At 41.0% G+C, this 24,914-nt stretch overlaps 1 protein-coding gene across 1 annotated transcript; it reads left to right on the plus strand.

The window, feature by feature from the left end:
* Positions 1 to 7,890: 7,890 nt before the first annotated feature.
* On the plus strand, positions 7,891 to 12,684 carry LOC308369218 (protein NLRC3-like; the record flags this gene model as incomplete). The annotated part of the gene is made up of 6 exons (XM_080843560.1): positions 7,891 to 7,958; positions 8,247 to 8,363; positions 8,740 to 8,856; positions 9,966 to 11,807; positions 11,932 to 12,105; positions 12,507 to 12,684. 6 exons carry the CDS (start codon positions 7,891 to 7,893, stop codon positions 12,682 to 12,684), a joined length of 2,496 nt encoding a protein of 831 aa, XP_080699686.1.
* Between the last annotated feature and the right edge of the window lie 12,230 nt (positions 12,685 to 24,914).

Below are 24,914 nucleotides of genomic sequence, written 5' to 3' on the forward strand. Positions count from 1 at the left end.
CTACCATTGATAACACAATTGCATAGTAGGCCCTTCTTTATTTTTCGAACTCTGCCCATTTGAGGCAATGATTGACACCATTGCACTTTTATTTTTTCCATTTCTGAACTGATGTTATATGTTATTGATTAAGATATAGAACTCGTTATTTCATTAAATTTGACCGTTTTGAGCTTGGCCAACCATTTTGTTGTAGCGTTGTGGGACAGGTGGGGCTTGAAAAGGCCCCCTTGTTCAAAGTGGGGAATGACAGAAAAAGTTTGGGAACCACTGCTGTAGGAGGTGCAAAAAGATACATTAAATAACACAAGACAAAACTATTTCCTCACTTCACTAAACGTTTAAGGACAATCATCAAGAAGTGCACTTGGCAATAATTCTGAAAAAAAAAAAGTAACAAAGAAATTATGCATAGCAAGTCATACTTTAAGTCTCTTGATATTTTAGTTCATTATGATTTTGAACAAAGGAGGGCCCAAAAAGAAAAAGTCAGCAATATTCAGCCCTGATGAAGCAATAAACAAGATTGGTCTCACCCAAAAAAAAACTCATCTTCTCTTGCGGAAAAGTATCGTATATTCCAATGATCCCCAGTGGCAAAAAATACAGATTTGCGTTATGGTGCTTCAAAATGCCCATCCCTACAAGTAGCCATGATAAATTAGTTAAGGTTACCTAACATTAGCTGAAGCTCAAAGCTTATCTGCTCAGGAGAAAAACTCACCATCCGCCATCCTTCTTGGTCTCCATCTTTCAATGCATCTTGAATATTTACTAGCATTTTACTATATCTCTGGGCATGCAGCTTTTAAGAAGATGCAGAGGCTTTTTGGGTAGAGTCAAACATGATCTCATTTGGTCCGGTTTGTTTGATTATTTCCATGGCGGTTGTTTTCTGGCAATCCAGGGTGTAAAAATGGTAGGCCTACTGGAGAATTGGGCAAAGGGTGGAATCACACAGGCCAAAACGCAAAGAAAAGTTCAGGTCCGGAACCCAAATTTAAAAAGGAGAATACTGGCTGTAGCATTGTCGTCGGAGAAGCCAGTATTTCAGTTAAGCATGTCACGATAAATATCATGTTAATTTTATGATTTAGTACAGTAAATGTATTAGGAAACATATTGTTCCTTTATCACTGTCAATGACTATTATAGATGGAAATGGCTATGGAGTGGAACATAGGTTAACGGTGTATAAGGCGTTTGAGTGGAACATAGGCTGTAGTGGTATAAGGCGTTGGAGTGGAACATATAGGCCAATTTTCTGCCATCGCTGCTCTTGCCTATTTCAAGGGTATGCTAATCATGCATTATCATGTTTAAAAAGGTAATTCTTTAGAAATCCCTTTAGCAATTGTGTTGTGCATTAAACATCAAAAAGGCTACTTGAGTACCTAGTATCAGCACTCATGGGTTTGATAGTGGTCTGAACTGTCCATTCCCCTATTTTACTAATGAATGGAAGATTGGAAATCAGCCTATGGTTGGTCAGTGCATTACCACCTAGATTGGGTTTCTTTAGTAAGGGTTTTACAACAGCGGTTTTGAAGGCATCTGGGAAGATGCCGGTTTGACACGATGTATTTATAATCTTCGAAAACATGACTTGAAACCCCACCGAACACCCACTTAAATGCTATAGGTACAGGGTCAATACATGAGGTGGAAGAGTTGACAATCAGTGACAGTCTTACATAGATCCATTAAAGTGATGCATGTAACATTTCCCATTGTTGCATCTTTTTTACAGTGTTTTCTGAGGCCATTTGCGTTTACATCAGAACAAAATACTGGCTCTAATTGAACTGGATCACAGACACAAATCTGAGAACCACGTTAACAAAGTACAGACTGAGTGAACACAGCCTGGCCATAGAGGTTGGTAGGCACAGCCAAACCTGGCTGCCCAAGGAAAACAAACTGTGCCCCCACTACAAACAAGTTACAGTGGGGAGCTACACTTCCTAACACAGTCCACTAATTATCATGACATTAAGCATAACCAAGACTGAACAGAGGTGGGACCGGTATTGCGGGGGTAATGGGACGGTGTGTGAACTTGTAAATTCCCTCATTGTGTTTTACCTTTTGACCCTGGGAACGCATATAGGCATGCGCCGTGTTTTGAATGTATTCAGTTGTTGACCGGGCGCAATGGGTCAGGGCCGGTGAGGCCAGGTAAAAGAAATGAACTCAACAGCAGACAAAGGAACGTTAGGAGTTATTTAATAAGGAGCAGCAGGCAACAGAAAAGTCAAAAGGGAACTCAAAAATCCAAACTTCACAGCAGAGGTACAGGTAAGGTTCAGGCAAAATCCAGTCGTCAAAAAACAGGCAGAGAGGTTGGTACACAGGTAGGCAAAAACACAGGCAGCGGTACAAAAGGGACTTGGCTTGACTCACGTGGTTATACAAAAGAGGTTGGCAACAGATTGGCAGAAGGGCAAAAGTCTCCAAAACAGTAGGCAAAGAACAGAGTACAAAAAACAGGCAAGGGTCGAGAACAGGCTTGGTTGATAGTCCAGTGGTAGGCTCTCCAACAAGGCTCAGGAAAACGACGCGACAATCTGACACTGAATGTCAGTCCTGGTGTGCTTTTAAAGCCGTGCAAACGAGGAGTGGAGTCAGGTGTGGCAGAGCATTCACCAGTCATTGGGTGCCTCGCTTGTCAGTCAGGAGACAGGGCAGAGGGAAAACCTGGCACGGAGCACCTGGAACAGCACTTATACTCCAGATCACAGACTACAGAGGGCGTGAACCAGGCCGGACTGTGACACAATGAGAATGGTAGCTACGGAGTTGTCCTGTTCTGAACGTGAATAAAGTCACTAAAGTTATATGAACGTCGTGTTCATTTGGTTTAACAGTGTGATGAACAGGTCAAGGGGCATTCCGATAGTTGATTATCAGTGCGGTCTGGAGGAGCGGTTCAACTGTTTTGAGGGAACTCAGCCCATGGAACACAAGGAACAAAGCATTGGTTATCTCTCTTTAGTTTTATTCATTATTATTTTTTATTGATGCATAATGACAAAACAACAACACAGAGAACAGCATACATTATATTGGTAAAGCAGTAGGGGAGAGTGGGGTGATTTGTGCCAGCGGGGAAGTTGTGCCACCCCCTATTTCTAGGGAACCATAGAAAAAATTAGTCAAGTGACCACACATTTTTTAAGAGTCAGCCATTTAACTCATCCTGCAAAGAAGAGGGCCTCTTTGCATGAGAGATAAGCACATTTAAAGTTCAAAAAACAGTTTTTTACCTTTACCAAAGTAAAATTTCTATGATCACGTTTTTTTTTATTGTTGTGTCTGAACAGTTATAGACAAGTTTGAAACCATTAGTGCTTTGGTAAGCTACACTATGAGTCTATATAGCTAGCATGATTTTAGCTCAAAACAGCTGGATGATGCATTTTTTCCAAAAAGGTGGGATTGGGGTGATTTGTGCCAAAGGGTTAAGTTGTGCCAGTGATCTGTATAGAGAATTGCATTGAATTTAGTCTTCATTTGAATTTCATTTTGTTCTGAACATGTGTTCATGTACATCTCCTTTAAATAGAATTGACTCAACTCAACTTTGTTCTGATGTGTTCAGGAAGCCCTAGGTCTTGTTTAAGAAAATTGACCTTTGATGTGCTCATGTGGCGCAATAGACGGAATCGGCCTCTGATGTAAAATAACTTTAAATAAACCTTAAATGAGTAATTTTGCATTCATTTTTGTCTAGCTTTTATATAGCATCACAGTTTCTGAGATGCAAATATACTGTTTTACTTCAACAATCAATGGCACAATTTACCCCAATGTATTCTCTTTAATGGTAGGCTACAACTTACCCCGCACCGGGGGCAAGATGTGCCACGAGACCACTTTTTTTCAGAAAGCTATATTTCTTAAATACTATATTTCAGATCCAAGGTGTTTGTTCCCAAGGATGCACCACATCCTGAAATATATGTAGGGGAGAGCGGGGTAATGTGAGACATCGGGTAATGTGAGACACCCCCTGTATCTAGGCTAAGGAACACATTTTTGGTCAAATGACAATTATGTTTTCAAGCCATTCCCATTCCCCCCTTGCCATGAAGGAGAGGTTGGTGCTGGTGCTGTGGAAAGTATGTTTTTGCACAAAAATGTGTTTTTTGCATGTAAAAGTAAATTTTCTTGATGTGAACTAAATCAACTGTTGTGTCAAAGCAAATTGATTCAGGTAGAAAAACTTATATCATACATGTTGATGAACTTCCAACATATAAAACCATGTGATTGATGTTGGTGAAGATTAGCCTGAAATGCTTAGAGATGTTGTTTTTTCTAAAAAAGTGGCTGCGGGGTAAAGTGAGACATATGCTGTGGGGTAAAGTGAGACACTGTTTAGAGAGATCTAACCCGTGAATGAGGCTTTTTGTCAGCAGTGACACAACGGAATATCTCTTCTGGATTCAAGTCCACTGGGATATTCCCATATAACCAAGCTTTTTTCCCTGAGGAAGTGTTTGCACCATCTCTGGTGTCAGACCGGCCAAATCCTGAGCTGAACTCCACTGGTCCATCCACTTCAGATGACTGTAACCTTCGCGTCGGGGTGCCGTTCGCCCTGTCGGGGCTTATTTTCACGATAATGACCGGCGTTCCATACATTATCCCTTACAAAATGAGTACGAGGCTGATATTCTAATCCAGCTGGGTCTCTGGGTCCTGTGTTCTGAGTCCCAGGCTGTTCTAGCTGGTTCTGATTATGGTCCTATGCCTGTGTTCTAATCTAACTGGTCATTCTATCTGTCATTTGAATGTTAACAAAAACATTTTTAATTATATTATGTTGTACATGATTTTGTTCAGAGTTACTTTCAAGTGTTGTGTTAAAATGCTTAATTGACCAATCCCCTTGATTCTGGTACTAGTCCGATATAGGTTTTGGAATGTGTAGTTGTCAATCTAGCTGTCAGGATTCTTACTGTTACAACATGTGTTGTTATGGTAGTTTTAAAGTGGAAAAAGTAAGTGGATCACTTTACCCCGTTGATTTCTCTGGTCTGTCTCACTTTACCCCTAAGCTGGGGTAAAGTGAGACACAAGACCACTTTTTTTAAAACAATCATATTTTCGATGCCCTTTGTCTTGAAGACATTCTGATGATTTCAATTGCTAGGAAACATCCTGAATAAATGGGATATGTGTACATTTTACTGATACATCAATTAAGCTCGCCTAGTGGAGAGCAAATGTAAAAAATGTCTCACATTACCCCACTCTCCCCTACATATTTTAGTTGGAAGCATTACTGCCATGGCCTCGCTTAAAAGTCACTTTAAGTAAACTGGCACAACTCACCCCACTCTCCCCTACGTTAAACTAAGTGGGAATTCATTAAGTAAGAACGGGCTAATGACGTAAGAATGAAAGTGAAAGTTTTTGTTTTACACCTTCCTTCTCCAATCCATTTTGAGCTCAACGACGGAGGAACAGGGTCTCGTGAGTAGACAAATAAACAATATATTTTATTAACTTTAAATATACGTACCCGAATGTGCTAGTTAAAATAGCTTGCTTTTCACAATACTATAATCGGAAAAGCCATGTAGTGATTTACGTTAACTTACAGATCTATCATTCAGTGCCGGGAGACAATACGGGCTTCCAAGCCGGACAGTCCTCATATCCACTCCTACATTTGTGGTTACACTCGCGGCTTAAAAAAAGGCAACGGTATTGACAGATTGGTAATGTTAAGTAGGCAAGCAGCTATACATAAGATTTACATTACGTTAGTTACGCAAAGTAGGTAGTTGTTGGTTTAACATAACAACATCACCTGCGTTAAAGAGTAGGCTAGGCTACAATCTAAATAAACAACGGAAGTGACTTATTTGTGCGCGGAGCATTTACTTTTTTTGTATCTTTCACAAACATTGCTATGTAAATTGCCGTCAAACATTTTTCTCGCAGGTCGGAACTTCCCTACATCCCGGTTTCTTATGAGCTGGGATTTCTGACATTTAAAGTTGGTCTCAGCCGAAGGCGGCTCCTTGCGGAAGCCAGGCTTTCGTGTGACATTATTTGAGAAGTGAAAGTCTCTAACGATACACATGTGAAATAGATGTGGCCGTGCTGCCTAAGAGAAATTAATGAAACATTGCATTCCATTATATTTCACTTAGCTTGTGCCGATTATATTTTAACCATGACTGTGGTGACAGGAAAGCTTTCCCATGTTAAATCGTTAGCTTCTCGCTTTACAGTAGGCTTCCATGTAGGCCTACGTTATGGTGCCGAAGCCAAGCTAGGTTCATACCAACACATTTCTTTCTTTAAAAAATTAGCCAATCGCTGTTGAATGTTGTACCGGTCTGACTGGACTGTAAAGGAGAAACGAAAGGCCATGTGTGCGTACGTAGGGGATGCCCAGAATGACTGGCTTCCATGACAACGTGCAATATGACCGTAAATTACAAGTAGGCGGCAGTGGCGTAACGTAGTAACGACGGGCAGGTGCAAGATGTTATGACGAGCCCCCCTGGCTGGCTGGCTCAGGTGATTGTGCTCAGTGCTCAGGTGATTGTGAATGTGTTGCAGCTGAGAGAGTTGAAGTCGGGCGTGGCAGGAGCAGGGTTTCGCGCTAGCTTGACAGCTGCAGCTCCAGATACTTCGTTGAAGAGGATGACAGAGTGAATAAGCCATGAGCCCTTAGCAGCGGAACCCATAGCCTAGGTGAGAGAAATCACTCTGATTTGCTGCTCAGCTAAAGAAAAGAGGTTTAATATCTCCAGCTCACAACACAGGTTGGGGAAATCCCCTTGAGCCTGCCACTGTAGTAGACATATTCATGATTGCACCCATTTAGTGCGGTTTCTCCTTATTATTCACCTTAGCCTCTTCCTTTCTTTTTCCGCAATTATAAGACCAAGGGCAGATAACGCCAGTGTCATTTGCAACCTTTTTACCAGACATATTCTTGATTAGAAGTAGCTTCATCACGAAATCGTCTCTGTAGTAAGGGATAGTGGTGTGAAAATAGTAAGCAAACGCTCCTTTTTTAATGGTTTGGCATGAAAATATTTCCTCTGATTGAAGGCGCAAGTTGTTGATTGTGTGGATGTTTTTGGTCTTTAAAAATTAAGTTATTCCAGTGGTTCCAGACCTTGTGCTGTATCCTGTTCATATTCATTGCCAGCCGACAGCAACAGTGAGTAAATTATTGTCATGATGAAGTTTCTTTTCTCCTTGTACTCTAGTGTAAGACCTGCTATTTATATGGCTGATCCTACCACAAACACATGCACCTCAGAGGATCAAGATACCAACTATGGCGTTTTGAGGTGAGAAATGTGTATACAGCTACAGAACCAGGAGGAATCATTTGCCGAATTTCACAAAAGTGTAGCACCTTTAACCCTAATGATTTAGATTAATCAACAGACGGGAGAAAGCCCAGCACAGAAAGGGACACAGGTTTACCCATCCATAACTGTGTGGTGTGTGTGTGTGTGTGTGCGCCTACTCTCTGGGGTGTGTGTGTGTGTGTGTGTGTGTGTGTGTGTGTGTGTGTGTGTGTGTTGCAGTCCCATCCAGCAGAAGCGGGTGCCTTCACCTGTACCCAGCTGTGTTTCCATGAAGAGTGATTGGTCAAAGAATGAGCCAATCAACTTCAGAGAGGGAACCTGTCAAGATGAACAGAGGTGTGTATCATTATTACACTAAAACAGTTTGCCCCAGTATATTCTGTACATCAGAGAGCACACAATCTTCACACAGACTCTAAACATACACATGTCTGCGGGTATTATAGGAGGGCCTGGTTGTTAACCACAAGGAACCCACATCTGCCAGCTAGCTCACATTATCATTGCTTGTGTCAGTTCATGTACAAAATACACCAGAGTGATGAAGAGTGAGTGGTCAGAGAATGAGCGGACCAGCTCCAGAGAGGGGACCTTTCACGATGAACAGAGGTGAGAATGAGAGAGGAGTTTCAGGGTGATGGAAACTGTGGTCAATAATGTTGTATCCATTCTGCAGTAACAAATCTAATTGATTGTTAAAACATGATGTCCTCATGTTGCATTTTGATAACCTCACCTGAAGTCTCACATGGCCAGATGTAGTGACTCATATACATCTGGAGACTATAGCATAGTTTAATGCGTACAATATTTGGACTCAAGCAGTTCAAGCATTGAATTAAGGTTGTGTGTGTGTGTGCTTGTGCGTGTGTGTGCATATTTGTGTGTGCGCTGCAGTCCCATCCAGGAGAAGCGGGCGCCTTCACCTGTACCCAGCTGTGTTTCCATGAAGAGCGATTGGTCAAAGAACGAGCCGATCAACTTCAGAGAGGGAACCTTTCAAGATGATCAGAGGTGAGAATCGTTTTATGTGTAAACAGCGAAACAGTAATCAACCAGGATGTGGGCTCTCTGTTAGGAGTTCTATAAATTAAAATCTATATCTGGAACTGTCCTTGTTGATCTAAAAGTAGGCAAGTTCCTGTTGTGTGAACACTGGCATAATTCACTGTGATAAAATACCTAAACTTGGAAAATTAGTTTGGTGTTTGAACAGTTAAGTCTGTCTCTCCACACCAGCATTGATCTCTATGACATTATGCCGAATTTGATCTTTTAACTCATTATTTGCATGTGTCTGTGTGTGTGTGTGTGTGTGTGTGCCTACTATCTGGGTGTTGTGTGTGTGTGTGTGTGTGTGTTCGTGTGCAAATTTGTGTGTGCGCTTCAGTCCCATCCAGCAGAAGCGGGCGCCTTCACCTGTACCCAGCTGTGTTTCCATGAAGAGCGATTGGTCAAAGAACGAACCGATCAACTTCAGAGAGGGAACCTTTCAAGATGATCAGAGGTGAGAATCGTTTTATGTGTGGCGAAACAGTAATCAACCAGGACGTGGGCTCTCTGTTAGGAGTTCTATATATTGAAATCTATCTCTGGAACTGTCCTTGTCGATCTAAAAGTAGGCAAGTTCCTGTTGTGTGAACACTGGCATAATTCACTGTGATAAAATACCTAAACCTGGAAAATGCTGTTGGTGTTTGAACAGTTAAGGCTGTCTCTTCACATTAGCCTTGATGTCTATGACATTCTGCTACATTTGTGTGTTCCTTCTTTTGAGTTTTTGTATGTGTGTGTGTGTGTGTGTGTGTGTGTGTGTGTGTGTGTGTGCCTACTTTCTGGGGTGTGTGTGTGTGTGTGTGTGTGTGTGTGCGTGTGTGTTGCAGTCCCATCCAGCAGAAGCGGGTGCCTTCACCTGTACCCAGCTGTGTTTCCATGAAGAGCGATTGGTCAAAGAATGAGCCAATCAACTTCAGAGAGGGAACCTGTCAAGATGAACAGAGGTGTGTATCATTTTTACACTAAAACAGTTTGCCCCAGCATACTCTGTACATCAGAGAACACACAATCTTCACACAAACTCTAAACATACACATGTATGCAGGTATTATAGGAGGGCCTGATTGTTAACCACCAGGAACCAACAGTACAACCCAAATTTCCTAGCTAGCTAAATTATCGATGCGTATGTCATTTCATGTACAAAATATACCAGCTGTATTTTCTACAGTAACACATTCAGATGTAAGGTGGATATTGTTCTAGTAACATTGTACACAGGTTGCAAGCAGACCTGCAGTCCAAGAGTCCAGACCGTACAGCACAGCAAACTTCGGGTCAAAGGTCAATGTGAGAAGATGCCTTTTTCATCAGCTGTTGCTATGTGTTTTATTCTCTGCATGACCCATCGATGTCATAATCTGACATTTCTTTTAAAACCTCATGTCGCTGAATCAGGTCTCAGATGACTCCTTAAAGAACCTTAAATGAAATTAAAGATGCTTAAAAATATATATATATAAACTGCATATATATATATATGTATGTTTGTGTTTATATGTACATGTGTATGTTTTATTTTTTATATATATAATGTGACCTGTACAATTGTATGTGTAGGCTTACACCGGAGGAGGAAGGAGTCCAAATTACCCATAAGAAATGCCTGAAAATGAAATCTCAGTGTCTATTTGAGGGAATCACCGAACAGGGAAGCTACAAGCTCCTTAAGGACATCTATACTGACCTCTACATCACAGAAGGGGGAAGAGGAGAGGTCAATGATGAACATGAGGTCAGACAGATAGAGAGAAAATCCTGGAACGAAGCACCCCAGGGTAAACCAATCAAATGCAATGATGTCTTCAAAAGTGGACAAAGCAAACCAATAAGAACAGTGTTGACAAAGGGAGTGGCTGGCATTGGAAAAACCGTCTCTGTTCAGAAGTTTATTCTTGACTGGGCCGAAGGAAAAGCTAATGAAGATGTTCAATTCATATTTCCTATTCCATTTCGGGAGCTGAACCAGATGACTGGGAAAACTCTTAGTCTGATGGATCTTATTCGTCAGCTTTTCGCTGAGACCAAACACCTGCCAGAAACTACCCTCCTCAGCAGCGATGATCACAAAGTCTTATTCATTTTTGATGGTTTGGATGAGTGCCGTCTTCCTCTAGATTTCCAGAACAACAAGACCTGTCGTGATTTGACAGAGCCAGCCTCAGTGGATGTCCTACTGACAAACCTGATCAACGGGAATCTGTTGCCCTCGGCTCTCCTCTGGGTCACTTCCCGACCAGCAGCCACCGGCGGAATCCCAGCAGAGTGCATTGACCAGCTGACAGAAGTAAGGGGTTTCAATGGCCCTCAGAGGGAGGAGTACTTCAGAAAGAGAATCCGTGATGAGGACCTGGCCCACAGAGCAATCACACACTTGAAGTCATCCAGAAGCCTCTACATTATGTGCCACATTCCTGTCCTGTGTTGGCTCACGGCCACCGTTCTGGAGAGAATTTTGAGCAATGTTGAGAATGTAGAGGTCCCCAGGACTCTGACACAAATATACACACGATTCCTAACCGTTCGGATAGATATCAAAAAAGGAAAGTACCCCAACAAAGAGACGGGAGATGACATGATTTTCAAATTAGCTAAACTGGCTTTTGAACAACTGGTGAAGGGCAATCTCATCTTCTACGAGACAGACCTAAAGGAGTGTGGCATCGATGTCACAGAAGCATCGGTGTACTCAGGGTTGTGCACTCAAGTCTTCAGAGAGGAGACCAGCCTGAACTGGGGGAAGGTGTTCTGCTTTGTGCATCTGAGCATTCAAGAGCACCTTGCTGCCTTGTACGTGCTTCTCTGCTTCGGCCGTCAGAGAGACGTGCCAGACAAACACCACCCTTCCCAGTTTTCAGCTCTGTTCCGAGCTGCGACACTTGATGACCTACACAAGGCTGCAGTGGATTTGGCCATGCAGAATGAGAACGGTCATCTGGACCTTTTCCTCCGCTTCCTGTTAGGCCTCTCACTAGATTCTAATCAGGCTCTCTTACAGAGCCTCCTGCCACAGACATGTTGTCAATCTCAGAAGTCAGAGCAAACAGTCCAGTACCTCAAACAGAAAATCCGAGAGGATCCATCGGCACTGCTAGAAAACTCAAAGTTTTCCAGGAGTTCTTCAGCAAGAATGGTCAATCTTTTCTACTGTCTGAATGAACTGAATCACCACGCTGTAGTGGAGGTTATTGACAAGGGGTCAGGGACACTTTTTGTAGTGATGCTCTTAGCAGGAGAGTGGAACACTAGGAAGTTTGTGTTTAAGACTTCACAGGAGGAGCTGGATGATTTTGACTTGCAGAAGTACATAAAGACACCAGAGAAAGATTTGACAGAGATTCTCAGCCCAGACAAAGTTCTTCAGAGGCTGCTCCCAATGGTCACGGCATCCACAGCAACTGAGTAAGTATAACCTTGAAGATGTCTTTGTCCATTAGAGGAAGATAACCTATTCCAAAATGTGTGTATTTGTGTTGTATAAATAGAGAAATATTGTAAATTCACATGCATCACTATATTTCTTCAGATTTGTTAACTGCAAGCTCTCAGAGAAAAGCTGCTTTACTCTGGCCTCAGCCCTCACCTCAGAGTCTTCTGGGCTGAAAGAGCTGAATCTCAACGCCAATGAACTAATGGACTCTGGGGTTAATCTGCTGTGTTTTGCACTTTGTCATCAGAACTGCAAACTGGAGAAACTAGAGTGAGTGTCCAAAAAATCTATTCCAAAATATATGTGTGTATGTGTGTGGGAGATAGAGGAGTGAGGCTTGAGTACTCAAATGTATCATGTTTCTCTCAGGCTTAATGGCTGTATGCTGTCGGAGAAGAGCTGTTCTTCTATGGCCTCAGCACTCACCTGTAGTTCCTCAAGTCTTAAAGAGCTGAACCTGAGCGGCAACGACCTTCTGGACTCTGGAGTGAAACATTTATGTCCAGCTCTTTCTCATCCTAACTGTAAACTGGAGGCACTATGGCAAGTATTCCAGAAGTGTGTATGTGTGTGTGTGTGTGTGTGTGAGTGTGTGTGTGAGAGAGAGTAAGTGTTAACTGAAATCTAGCATTTGAATTTGTATAATCAGAAGTGTTGTGCTTTTTTCTCAGGCTTTTTAACTCAAAGATCACACAGGAAAGCTGTGTGGCCCTGGCCTCAGCCCTCAGCTCAAACTCCTCAAGCCTTGTAGAGCTGAGCCTGCGCTACAATAAGCTGAAGGCATCAGATGTTGAGCTGCTTTCTGCTCTAGCAAAGGACCCGAACTGTAAATTGAAGACATTACGGTGAGAAAATATCTTATCTCCTCTAGTTCTGTTTAGCATCTGTTTGTTGCCCTCTAGGGAGCAGTGTATGCTATCCTGATGTATGATATAAAGAAGAATGGAAAACATGGTGTTCAGGTTGCAGAAAATAATGCACTTCCAGGTCACTTGTCATGTCATGGCATTACCACCTCGAACATGCATTATTTTCTGCTACCAAAAAATGCTTAGAGGTCCATTACCCACTTTTACCATAGTTGACAGACTTGTGTTATCATAACAACTATGGTAAAAGTGGGTAATGGACCTCTAAGCATTTTTTGGTAGCAGAAAATAATGCATGTTCGACCATATGTAATTTCCACGTTTTGATCGCTAAAACAGACTTTTTTTCTGCCACACATTGCGTCTTAATCTTTTCATAACTTGCGGGTAAAGCTGTTGTTACCAAATTAATGGTTGCTATGGCCAAAGTCCTCCTGTTGTCAAGCTAGCATATCCCAACCATCTGCTGAGGTATAGCTTTGTAAAATCACTGTTCTTTAGTCCAGGGGTTGTAACGGTTATTTTGCTGTGCTGTTATTTACTATGGTTGATATAGTGACCATTTAAAGTATATTTGGTCACTGGGGTATAAGGGGATGAAGCCACTGGTAATTCCTGTGTAGATTAATTACATGCCCGGACATGTCAGGCTCACATGATATAGTTTCACTTGTTAAACCTGTCCTTAGCGCAGTGCCATTGTGGGCTTTATTTTTTTAACTCAAAAGTTAAAGAGCCAAGATTGTATCAAAGCTTGCTACCAGGCTTTCCTTTATTTCTTACATGGGTGACAGTTGCTGCTCACTTCAGATGGTGAACCTATGGACAAGTCATTGTTTGGCGTTCTATGTTTTCCCTTTAGCTTTTTATGTCTTGACATAGGGGCAGAAATGGCCATCATCACAATTCATTTTAAGAGCTGCTTAAATGCCATGTGCTTTCTTTTCTTTGACAGATGGCAGTATTGATCAGCAGTCTGAGCAGTGAGACTGGATGCCAGAAGCTCTTACAATAAGGTTTGGATCCACCAACTCTTCCAAACTTCCTAGCATCATGTGACGTGTGAGAAATGGAGAACCACCTCTTACTGCGGGGAACAGGGCAGTGGAATGTGGAATCAGACTCTACTGGTCTGACTGTCTACTCTACTGGTCTGACTGTCTACTCTACTTGTCTGGCTGTCTGCTTGTTTGTTATATATTAAAATTGTCCTTATTTTAACATAATGAACTATACAGTCATTCACACACACACACACGCAGGCTGAATTTCGCATTTGACAAACCAAGTGTCAGATATACCTCTATCCTATTTCAAGTTGTTATTTATTTATTTAGTTTTAAACTTTTTACAATGTAAAGTGTTTTGTACAGAAAATATGGTAAGCATTTTGTCGGTGAGTGTTTTATAATTAGTGTTTAAAAAGACGTCTTTTGATGGACTGCAAAAAATGGAAAAGTTTCTTGAACTTTGAACTGTTACATTGATCATGAAAAGAACCCTTCTACTACTTCCGTTAATGTTCTGTTACAAAAAATAAAGATTATTAACATTGTCTTATGACCTTTATTCTGTTTGGTTTCTGTGCTGCCATCTTGAGGACTTAATAAAACATGGTAAAGTAATGGGACCTTTCTGTTTAAGTGGAATCAGAAGCGCCCCCTAGCGTGGTCGTGGACAATGCCGAGCTGATAACATACAGCCGCGGAAAAAATTAAGAGACCACTTCAAAATTATCAGTTTCTCTGGTTTTACTATTTATTGGTATGTGTTAAAGTAAAATGTACATTTTTGTTTTATTCTATAACCTACTGGCAACATTCCTACCAAATTTCAAATAAAAATATTGTCATTTAGATCATTTATTTGCAGAAAAATGACAATTGGTCAAAATAGCAAAAATGATGCAGTGTCTTCAGATCTCGAATAATGCAAAGAAAACAAGCTCATATTCATTTTTAAACTACACAATACTAATGCTTACACTTAGGAAGAGTTCAGAAATCAATATTTGGTGGAATAACCTTGATTTAAAATCACAACTTTCATGTGTCTTGGCATGCTCTCCAACAGTCTTTCACATTGCCGTTGGGTGACTTTATGCTACTCCTGGCGCAAGAATTCAAGCAGCTCGGCTTCTTTTCATGGCTTGTGACCATCCATCTTCCTCTTGATCACATTTCAGAGGTTTTTTATGGGATTCAGGTCTCGAAATTGGGCTGGCCATGACAGGGTCCTGATCTGGTGGTACTCCATCCACACCTTTACTGGCCTGGCTGTGTGGCATGGAGCATTGCCCTGCTGGAAAAAAACACTTCTCAGAGTTGGGGAACATTGTCAGAGCAAAAGGAAGCAAGTTTTTCTTCCGGGACAACGTTGTACTTTGCCTGGCTGAGGTTTGTAAAAGACCATAAGGATTGAAAAAGCGGACTTGAGGTTCTTCTAAGTTCGTCTTCTCTGATGAGTCTGATTTCACAGTAGGTGCAAGACTCTCTGGCTTGTAGGCCTCTCCAGGTCTCCGTCTAACCATCAGACGACCATGTGTTGGGCAAAGCTGAAAATTGGACTCATCAGAGAAGACGAACTAGAAGACCCTCCAGTCCGCTTTTTTCAATCCTTATGGTCTTTTACAAACCTCAGCCAGGCAAAGTACAACGTTGTCCCGGAAGAAAAACTTGCTTCCTTTAGCTCTGACAATGTTCCCCAACTCTGAGAAATGTTTTTTCCAGCAGGGCAATGCTCCATGCCACACAGCCAGGCCAGTAAAGGTGTGGATGGAGTACCACCAGATCAGGACCCTGTCATGGCCAGCCCAATTTCGAGACCTGAATCCCATAAAAAACTTCTGAAATGTGATCAAGAGGAAGATGGATGGTCACAAGCCATGAAAAGAAGCCGAGCTGCTTGAATTCTTGCGCCAGGAGTAGCATAAAGTCACCCAACGGCAATGTGAAAGACTGGTGGAGAGCATGCCAAGACACATGAAAGTTGTGATTTTAAATCAAGGTTATTCCACCAAATATTGATTTCTGAACTCTTCCTAAGTGTAAGCATTAGTATTGTGTAGTTTAAAAATGAATATGAGCTTGTTTTCTTTGCATTATTCGAGATCTGAAGACACTGCATCATTTTTGCTATTTTGACCAATTGTCATTTTTCTGCAAATAAATGATCTAAATGACAATATTTTTATTTGAAATTTGGTAGGAATGTTGCCAGTAGGTCATAGAATAAAACAAAAATGTACATTTTACTTTAACACATACCAATAAATAGTAAAACCAGAGAAACTGATAATTTTGAAGTGGTCTCTTAATTTTTTCCGCGGCTGTATGAATAAGGTGTATGTAGCTACAAAAGCCATTTTACCATAAACAGTACTCCAACTTAATAAGCACTAATAATGATATAAAATGCCTGTGTCCAACAGCTCACTAGAAAACCACCAAAAGAAAAATTCGATATACCCCCTGTAGTTTTCATACTTTTGATGCCTCCTCAAACGAATCTTCAATTTAAATATTCTATCTTGGCCAAAATGTCTTTTTTTCTGCCATGACGAAATCTTTATCTATCCAAACAACTAAATGATGACACTGGTTTATTTATGTTCTCACGTCACAAAAAAAAAAACGCGTCTCCATTACCCAGATCATACAATCTCAATCTTCTCGAACTCCTCATAGCCATGACAAATATTTCTTTCTAAAACAACACTGAATAATCAAAGCCATACATCTCTTCTATGAAACTGTAGTTATTATTAGCCACATTTAAATCTGTGTTCCACCGTAACTTTCACGTCTGTTTCATTACATATTCATCACTAGAAACTGATTGACACCTATTCTTTCCAAAATAACTTATTCCCAGTTTTAAAATGATACACCCAGTGCCTGTCTTTGAGTAATTTAGAGGTGGCTCAAGAGATGCCCAGTTGTGTTTGCAACGCGTATTAGCGAGCCTGCCCAGGCACAGCCTTTACACGTTCAACACAAGACTTAGGAAATTATCATTAGTGTAGCGCATTCTGTTCTACATGCCGGAAATGTATAAATGTTGGTCTAGGACATCTATTACATGGACAGAATTACTTTTCTCTACGAAATGAGTTTATTTTGTCCACAAAGTGAGAAGTGCACTCAGCCTTTTGTCCACAAAATGGAAAGCGCAACGGTTAGTTTACCATGATAAGTTAGTGCATGGCAGGAATGGTACGTTGTTTATTCTGTGTGCAGAAAAGTATGTGGTCTCTTCAGTATTCAGTGGACACAATGCAAATGTTTGTGCTTTTTTTCATGGTCAAAACACATTAGGGTTTTGCATGGTTTTATAAAGTATGTACAGTATGCGTTTCATAGTACAAAAGGCATTCTGTCTAAAAAAAAAAAGGTCTGTGGCACAGCAAAGACACTCTCCATGACAGGGTTTCAGCCAAGATTCTTTTTGTGTTGTTTAATATTTTTTAATCATTTTATTCTCCATGTGCTCTGTGTTAACAGTTCCACTGTGTGCTTCTGTTTACATGTTGACATGTGCTTCTGTTGTTCCACATGTTGTTTCCGCCCCTCATCTGTCACATGCCACTTCCTGTCATTGTTCGTTTCTCCGATTTTTTTTGTGCTCATCTGTTTCTCATTGTGTTTCTCTATGTGTGTATCTGGTCTGTGTATTTATACCCTGCTCTATCTGTGTGTCTTTGTCAGATCGTCCTGTTTCATGTGCTTGTTTCATTGTACTCTGTTTGCCTGTCTGGTTTTGTTCCTGGTTTCACTTTTTTTGCAAGAAAAAGCCAAATTATTCTGTTACTTTTTTGCCTTTTATGTCATGCTCTTGGGTCCTCTCCTGTGAACCCTGACACTCCATACCCTTTGCTAACCAGGCTCTAGGCTGTGAATCTATTGGGAGCCTTTATGGAGCGGACAAGCACTGGCTACACTCTGTTAAAAGATAAAGCAGGGCCATAAACCTCACACCGGGGTGTTCAGTCATACCTCCACTTTTGACCTGGCAAGGCTTCAGAGGGCACTGAGGACCCAGGGGCTGTAAACCACGCTGATAGGTGACACTGTGGTGAGACTAGGGCATACATGGCCCATTGACAAGATGGGGAACTTGTGCAAGAAGACACATTCAATTTACAAAGTGTACCAGTTAAGATGGGGTTTTTGAATGGTCTTGTATGATAAAAGCATTTTGCTGTAATTCATAGTTGTATCCACTAGGTGGCACTCATGGTTAGTAAACTGACTTTGGTGGGTGCATCTGAAAATGCTTTCACACTTTCCACACCACTGCCACACCCCGGAAATATTTGGTGTGATTTCCTAGTTTAAAAACCAAGGCTTACTTTAATTTTGAACCAATCGGTCAGCAAATTAGCCTTGTGATAATGCCTTGTGTTACCATTATCAGCCTCCACATAGGACTCACCTCACGGACATCACTACACTACGCTGTTCTCACCAACATCACAATGGTGTTTCACATGGCTGTCAGCTGCTTCTTTTGTTCCAGCGCCACAGGCATACAGAGATGATTAATTTACCTTTAATTATTTTCCAGACAGACCTTAGAACTGATACAGAGATGAGCAATTCCTTTATTTACATTCCAGGCAGACCTCAGAACTGATACAGACACAATATATCTGAGCGATTTAATATACAATAGAATGACAGCCTTTGTGGAATGCAGTGGAGGATCCAAGGCTGCTATTATTGTGGTTTTAGATGAGATTTCATTAATGCGCTGATTAACTTAATTATGTCTGAAATAAAAAACAGCATGGGCTTGTTGGAAAGACACCTTGCCCAATAACTTGGGAGATGGGAACAAGGCCAAGTAGATCTTGGCAGTGTTCCATGTGGTCAAAACAAACAAGATCGCTGCATCCAAATCATTATCAAAGGGGCATTTCGAAACTGCAGTGATGTGCCATGCTGGTCAACCATGCTCTCCTCCAAATCAGTTTTAAAGTCAGCCACCTCAGCCAAGTGTTCGTCCTCTGTGGGGTCATAGTGTTCTCATTGTGTTCTCTGCATGGATATTTATTAGGATGTTGAAATTTCCTCTTTATTAAAATGTTCAATGAAATTCATCTCTCAAATGCTGTAACACTAATAACCTGGTCTTGTAATTCATATATCATATACAGTGCCTTGCATAAGTATTCACCCCCTTGGATGTTTTACCCTTATATTGCTTTTATAAATCAATCATGGTCAATATAAGTTGCCTTTTTTGACAAGAGACACTGTTGAAAAAAAACTATGCAAGGCACTGTATATATACAGTATATATAATAATCTCCCATCTATCATATATGGTTCAGTTTTGTGTTTAGACTCACGCCTTCATTAAGATTCCCCTTGGCAGTGAATGCATATCTGTTTCCTGGGGAACCCGTTCTCTGACCATGACTTAAGTTTACTGCATTGCCAACGTTATGACAATATCATATGATCATGCAGATTTTCCCATTATTGCAATCATTTTAAAGGGGTCTCAACATAGAATTGTGTTACCTTTTTATTTATACATTAATTAAATAGTGTTGAGTGTTGTGATACTATGTCCTGTATGATGCTCCCATAACGTCATGTCAGTTTAATTTAGATTTTATGATCAGGTTATAAATGCTGACAAACGATTGACCTCGCAAACAAGGCCAATAGGAGAACGCACAGCCCCCGCTGAAGCTGTGTCTTCTCAGCTCATTGACAACATCAAGATTTTATAACGCCTTGTGTTACCATTATCCGCCTCCACATAGGACTCACCTCACGGACATCACTACACTACGCTGTTCTCACCAACATCACAATGCTGTTTCACATGGCTGTCAGCTGCTTCTTTTGTTCCAGCGCCACAGGCATACAGAGATGATTAATGCTCCTCATTCAGATGGGTCATTAAACTCTCTTGATTGGTGGGAAAGACGATACTTCACCTGGAATAGGCAACATGCTCCTCATGACTTGGCACAGATAGCCAATGGCACCTGTATTTTCATTCTCATTAATTCTCATTCTATTCTCATTATGTGTTACTTATGTTATGTGTAGTACTTAGGGCCTGATTAACTAACATTGCGACCGCAACTTAATCTGCGGTCGCACATTAACGCACTGTGATTTTGCGCATTTTCCGTGGTATTTATCAAACCAGATCCGCGCCGGGCAATCTGTGCTTACTCTGCCCTTTAGGGCCTGATTTACTAACATTGCGACCACAGCTTAATCTGCGGTCGCACATTAACACACAGTCTTTTTGCGCATTTTCCGTGGTATTTATCAAACCAGATCCGCGCTGGGCAATCATTATTTAGCGCACCGTTAAAAGACGGGAGAAATCGCCTGCAAGTTACTGCCACCATGGAGATTCAAGGAAGAGAAAATTCAGCGAAGAGGAGATAGATACATTGGTTCACGTTCGCTCAATCACTGAACCTGATTCAATGTGTGCGCTGTTATATTGTTGTTCTGCCCACCATCCGCTACAGCGAGATGTTTAAAAGAACACTATTATAAAGAATATGCTATTGGTGGCATTAATGCATAAACTGTCTACATGGCGAGATTAATAATTTCTACAAGGGACATGGGTTCACTACAATAAATATGGACATGGGTGCAATCAATGGTTCCAATTATGTTCGGAAAGTTTGTGATTTAAAAAAAAGGGTACCACTTTACAATAAGACTCCATTATAAATGGTTTATAAATGGTTTATAAACAGGTTATTAACTAGGTTGTAAACCCTTTGTAAATCATTAATAAGCCCTTAAAAATGCGTTATAAACACAGTTTTTATTTGTCGATGCGGGCTCACTATTTGGGAAGATCCCCATCTTGGCAACCCACTGTCTATCCTATAACTTGCTCTACTAGCCCAATTGCACACTCCCTGCCATTCTTGTATCTGTGACTAGAGATTAAACCCCAGAAGGGGGGGTCTCACAACGTGCCCCCCCCCCCCCCAAAAAAAAAACCAACAACTTTACAATAAAGCTCCATTTTGCCAGTTATAAATGTTTGTAACTGATTACTAGATGATGATGTGTTTCACACTTTACAATAAGGCTCCGTTTTGCCAGTTATAAATGTTAGTAACTGATTAAGAAAGTGTGATTTGTTGTGTAATGAGTAGTAAGCAGTAGCTTGATCTTGGATGGATGGATAATTTATTAATCCAGCCGGAAATTCCCCCCCCCCCCCCCCCCCCCCCCCCATATAGGCAAGATATAAAACTCAAGCTCCCTATTTGCCGTGGGCGCGCTGGTCTGTGACCTTCTGACCTATGGCGTCACGTCACTAGCTAACAAAGAAAGCACAATTCAATTTTTTTTTTGTTCTATATCAGCTCTGGAAAACCAGATATGACCATAGTGTGCATCCCATGTACTTCAAATTTAAATTGAAAAAAAAAAAATGGATGTTGTGTCTGGATGCTACTGGATGCCCTAAAATTTCCCTCTGGATTAATAAAGTATCCATCCATCTAAAATCAAGTTACTTCCTACTTCTCATTACACAACAAATCACCCTCTATTAATCAGTTACTAACATTTATAACTGGCAAAACGGAGCCTTATTTTAAAGTGTGAAACACATCATCATCTAGTTATCAGTTACAAACATTTATAACTGGCAAAATGGAGCTTTATTGTAAAGTTTTTTTTTTGGGGGGGGGGGGGGGGGGGGGGGTGCACGTTGTGGGACCCCCGTCATGGGGTTTAATCTCTAGTAACAGATACAAGAATGGCAGGGAGTGTGCAATTGGGCTAGTAGAGCAAGTTATAGGATAGACAGTGGGTTGCCAAGATGTGGATCTTCCGAAATAGTGAGCCTGCATCGATGTATAAAAACTGTGTTTATAACTCATTTTTAAGGGCTTATTAATGACTTACAAAGTGTTTACAACCTAATTAATAACCTGTTTATAAACCATTTATAAACCATTTATAATGGAGTCTTATTGTAAAGTGGTACCAAAAAAAGTCCTGTTTGATGTCTCTAATTTCAGCTATGGCAGTGGGGAAATGTATTGACCAGTGCGCCGTAGCAATGCGTCGAGTACCTGGGTGAATATTTGGCTGAGTGAAGGCTGAGATATACCAACTGCTGATGCTATAACTGTTTGAAATGATCCGATGCCAATATTTGCAATGTTGTCCGGAGTTTAACAACTGATGGAATTGAATGTGATCGCCGGTCGGAGGGTTCGATGTTGTCTCTGATCTGGTTCAGTAATTGAAGTATTGCGTGGCTGGTTAACCTGTACCGTCTAATGATTTGTGGTTCGCTTAACTGAAAAAGTGTTATACGAGTTGAACAAAAGATTTCTGTGCGCTGTCTCTGTCTATGTCTTCGCCTTGCTCTTATAACTGCTGCCAAATCAACGTTTTCAGACTAAATGGATATGCGCTTCCTGGTAAAGACGTGCTTTTATGAGGCGGAGAATTATCCCGCAAATTAGAGACGTGCGATCGCCAGGCAGTTTTAGTAAATAACGTGCAATACATCATTAGGCGTACTTAACTTCTCTCCTCCCATATATTTGCGCCTCACGCCCAGGTTTCTTATACCCTGCCCACCTCGTTTTGTTTACACCCACAAAGCGTAAAAATGCGCTTCTACTCAAATGCGCCTCCTTTGTAAATACCGTTTTATGTTTACGACCGCTATTTTATGCCTGAAATGGACGCAATCCTGTTAGTAAATCAGGCCCTTAGTGTGTTTCTATGTTCTATGTTTTATGTTTTGTGTAGTACTTACTGTGTGTGTATGTATGTTTTTTATATTTTTATGTTTACTGTATGCACCCAAACACTAGAGCAAATTTCAGGTAGGCGTACACCTACTTGACAATAAATCTGTTTCTGATTCTGATTCTGATTCTGATGTCTGTGTGGTGCCAAGCCCTGGCCCATGATGTCCCCTGGCCTCAAAGGTGCGATGATGAGTGTGGTGATGGGGATGAAAGGCACTGGTGTTTTGAGGTGGGTGAACATGTTAGGAAGTGGCATTTGTAGTTTTTATTAGTAAAAAAAAAAATAGATCTTTCTTAGACTTACCAGAACTCTTGTCACTCTGAAGTGATAATGGAAAGTCAACAAAATATATGCGTGCGTTTAATGAGGGCAGGGCAGAGACATTTTATTAATGCAATAAAAGTACAGTAAGAGATACACTGATACGCATACACTGAACAGGAGCTGGGTAACATAACCAAGCCTTCAGATATGTGCTAGTATTTTAAAATTACAATTGTGTTTCAGGACAACTTAACTACATAGCCCCTTTAGACCGGTGTAAGAGAAGAAGCACCACTGAATTTGTCTGTGGAGAACAGTAACAGGACTATACATGCAGCCAAACACAACTCATAGGCAGGATGTTATGAGCAATACCTTTAATTACATTTCCAGGCAGACCTCAGAACTGATACAGACACAATATATCTTAGTGTTTCAATTTACAATAGAATTCCCCTTTGTGGAATGCAGTGGAGGATCCAAGGTTGCTAAATAAGTGGTTTAGATGAGATTTCATTAATGCGCTGATTAACTTAATTATGTCTGAAATACAGACATGGGCTTGTTGGTAAGACACCTTGCCTAATAACTTGGGAGATGGGAACAAGGCCAAGTAGATCTTGGCAGTGTTCCACGTGGACAAAAAAACAAGATCGCTGCAGCCAAATCATTATCAAAGGGGCATTTCAAAACTGCTGTGATGTGTCATGCTGCTGGTCAACCATGCTCTCCTCCAAATAAGTTTTAAAGTCAGCTACCTCAGCCAAATACCAGCCTCTCTGGGGGCATAGGGTTCTCATTGTGTTCTCTGCATGGATATTTATTAGGATGTTGATTTGAGATGAAATTTCTTTTTGATTAAAATGTTCAATGAAATTCATCTCTCAAATGCTGTAACACTACTAACCTGGTTATCAGGTCTTGTAGCACATATATATAATAATCTCCCATCTATCATGTATGGTTCAGTTTTGTGTTTAGACTCACGCCTTCATTAACCTTCCCCTTGGCATTTTCCTTTACAGTGGATGCATATTTATTTCCTGAGGAACCCGTCCTTTGACCTTGACTTCAGTGTACTGCATTGCCAACTTTATGACTGCATTAACTACACAATCTCACACACACACTCTCATTCTCTTTCTCTCTCTCTCTCTCTCTCTCTCTCTCTCTCACACACACACACACACACACACACAAACACACACACGCACACACGCACGCACACACACACACACACACACACACACACACACACACACACACACACACACACACACACACACACACACACACACACACACACACACACACTCCTGCCTACGTGCCCCAGGGCAAATTACTCGTTGACTGTCCAGCATTTGGTTCCAGATTCACAGTCACGTTCCAGTGCCCATGGGCTCTACTACTGCAGGGGGTCAAGACTGCCCCTGATAAGAACTTACAAAGACTCTCTTTCATTTAATCTGTCAAGTTTGTGCCTTAGTCAGTATGTTTCCACAGTTGCCTGGCAATGGTGACTTGGAGGACAAGTTGAGGGCTGTGAGTTGCAAATATCTGTATGGCGTAACCCTCTGTTGCAAGACATTGACGTTTTGACAATGATTAGCCAACCAAAAAGGTGTGTCACTTAAATAAAGCGACATACACACACACACACACACACATACACACACACAAACACACACACACACACACACACACACACACACACACACACACACACACACACACACACATATTAATTTCCCCTTGTGGTTTTGAGGATAGATGTTGTTTGAGGGTTGTTATCTCACCATCGTGGAATTTCATTTGGCATAAAAATAAAATGAAATATAAAGGAAACATTGTCTCTCAGGACAAATTTGCCTCTATCTTTTGCAAACCACAAATTGATTGGAAACCAAAATAATAACAATTGGCTCATATTGTAGGATATAGACTGTAGTTTTTTTTTTTTAAATATCAGTAGAATCAAAATAGTGAATCTAGTTGAGTGTAGGTCCAGTTCCAATTACTTTCATCTCTAATTTAAAGTTCTATCTCTAATTGAACCACCAGAAAACAGTTATCATTTGCTAACTGAATTCACACTCCAGGGTCCCACATCTAGAGCAGCTTTCTGAAGTTTGATATTTATCTGAATCAGAGGTTCTGGAATTTTTGAATA

This window comes from Sprattus sprattus (genome assembly GCF_963457725.1).
Source record: "Sprattus sprattus genome assembly, chromosome: 1".
Classification (NCBI taxonomy): domain Eukaryota; kingdom Metazoa; phylum Chordata; class Actinopteri; order Clupeiformes; family Clupeidae; genus Sprattus; species Sprattus sprattus.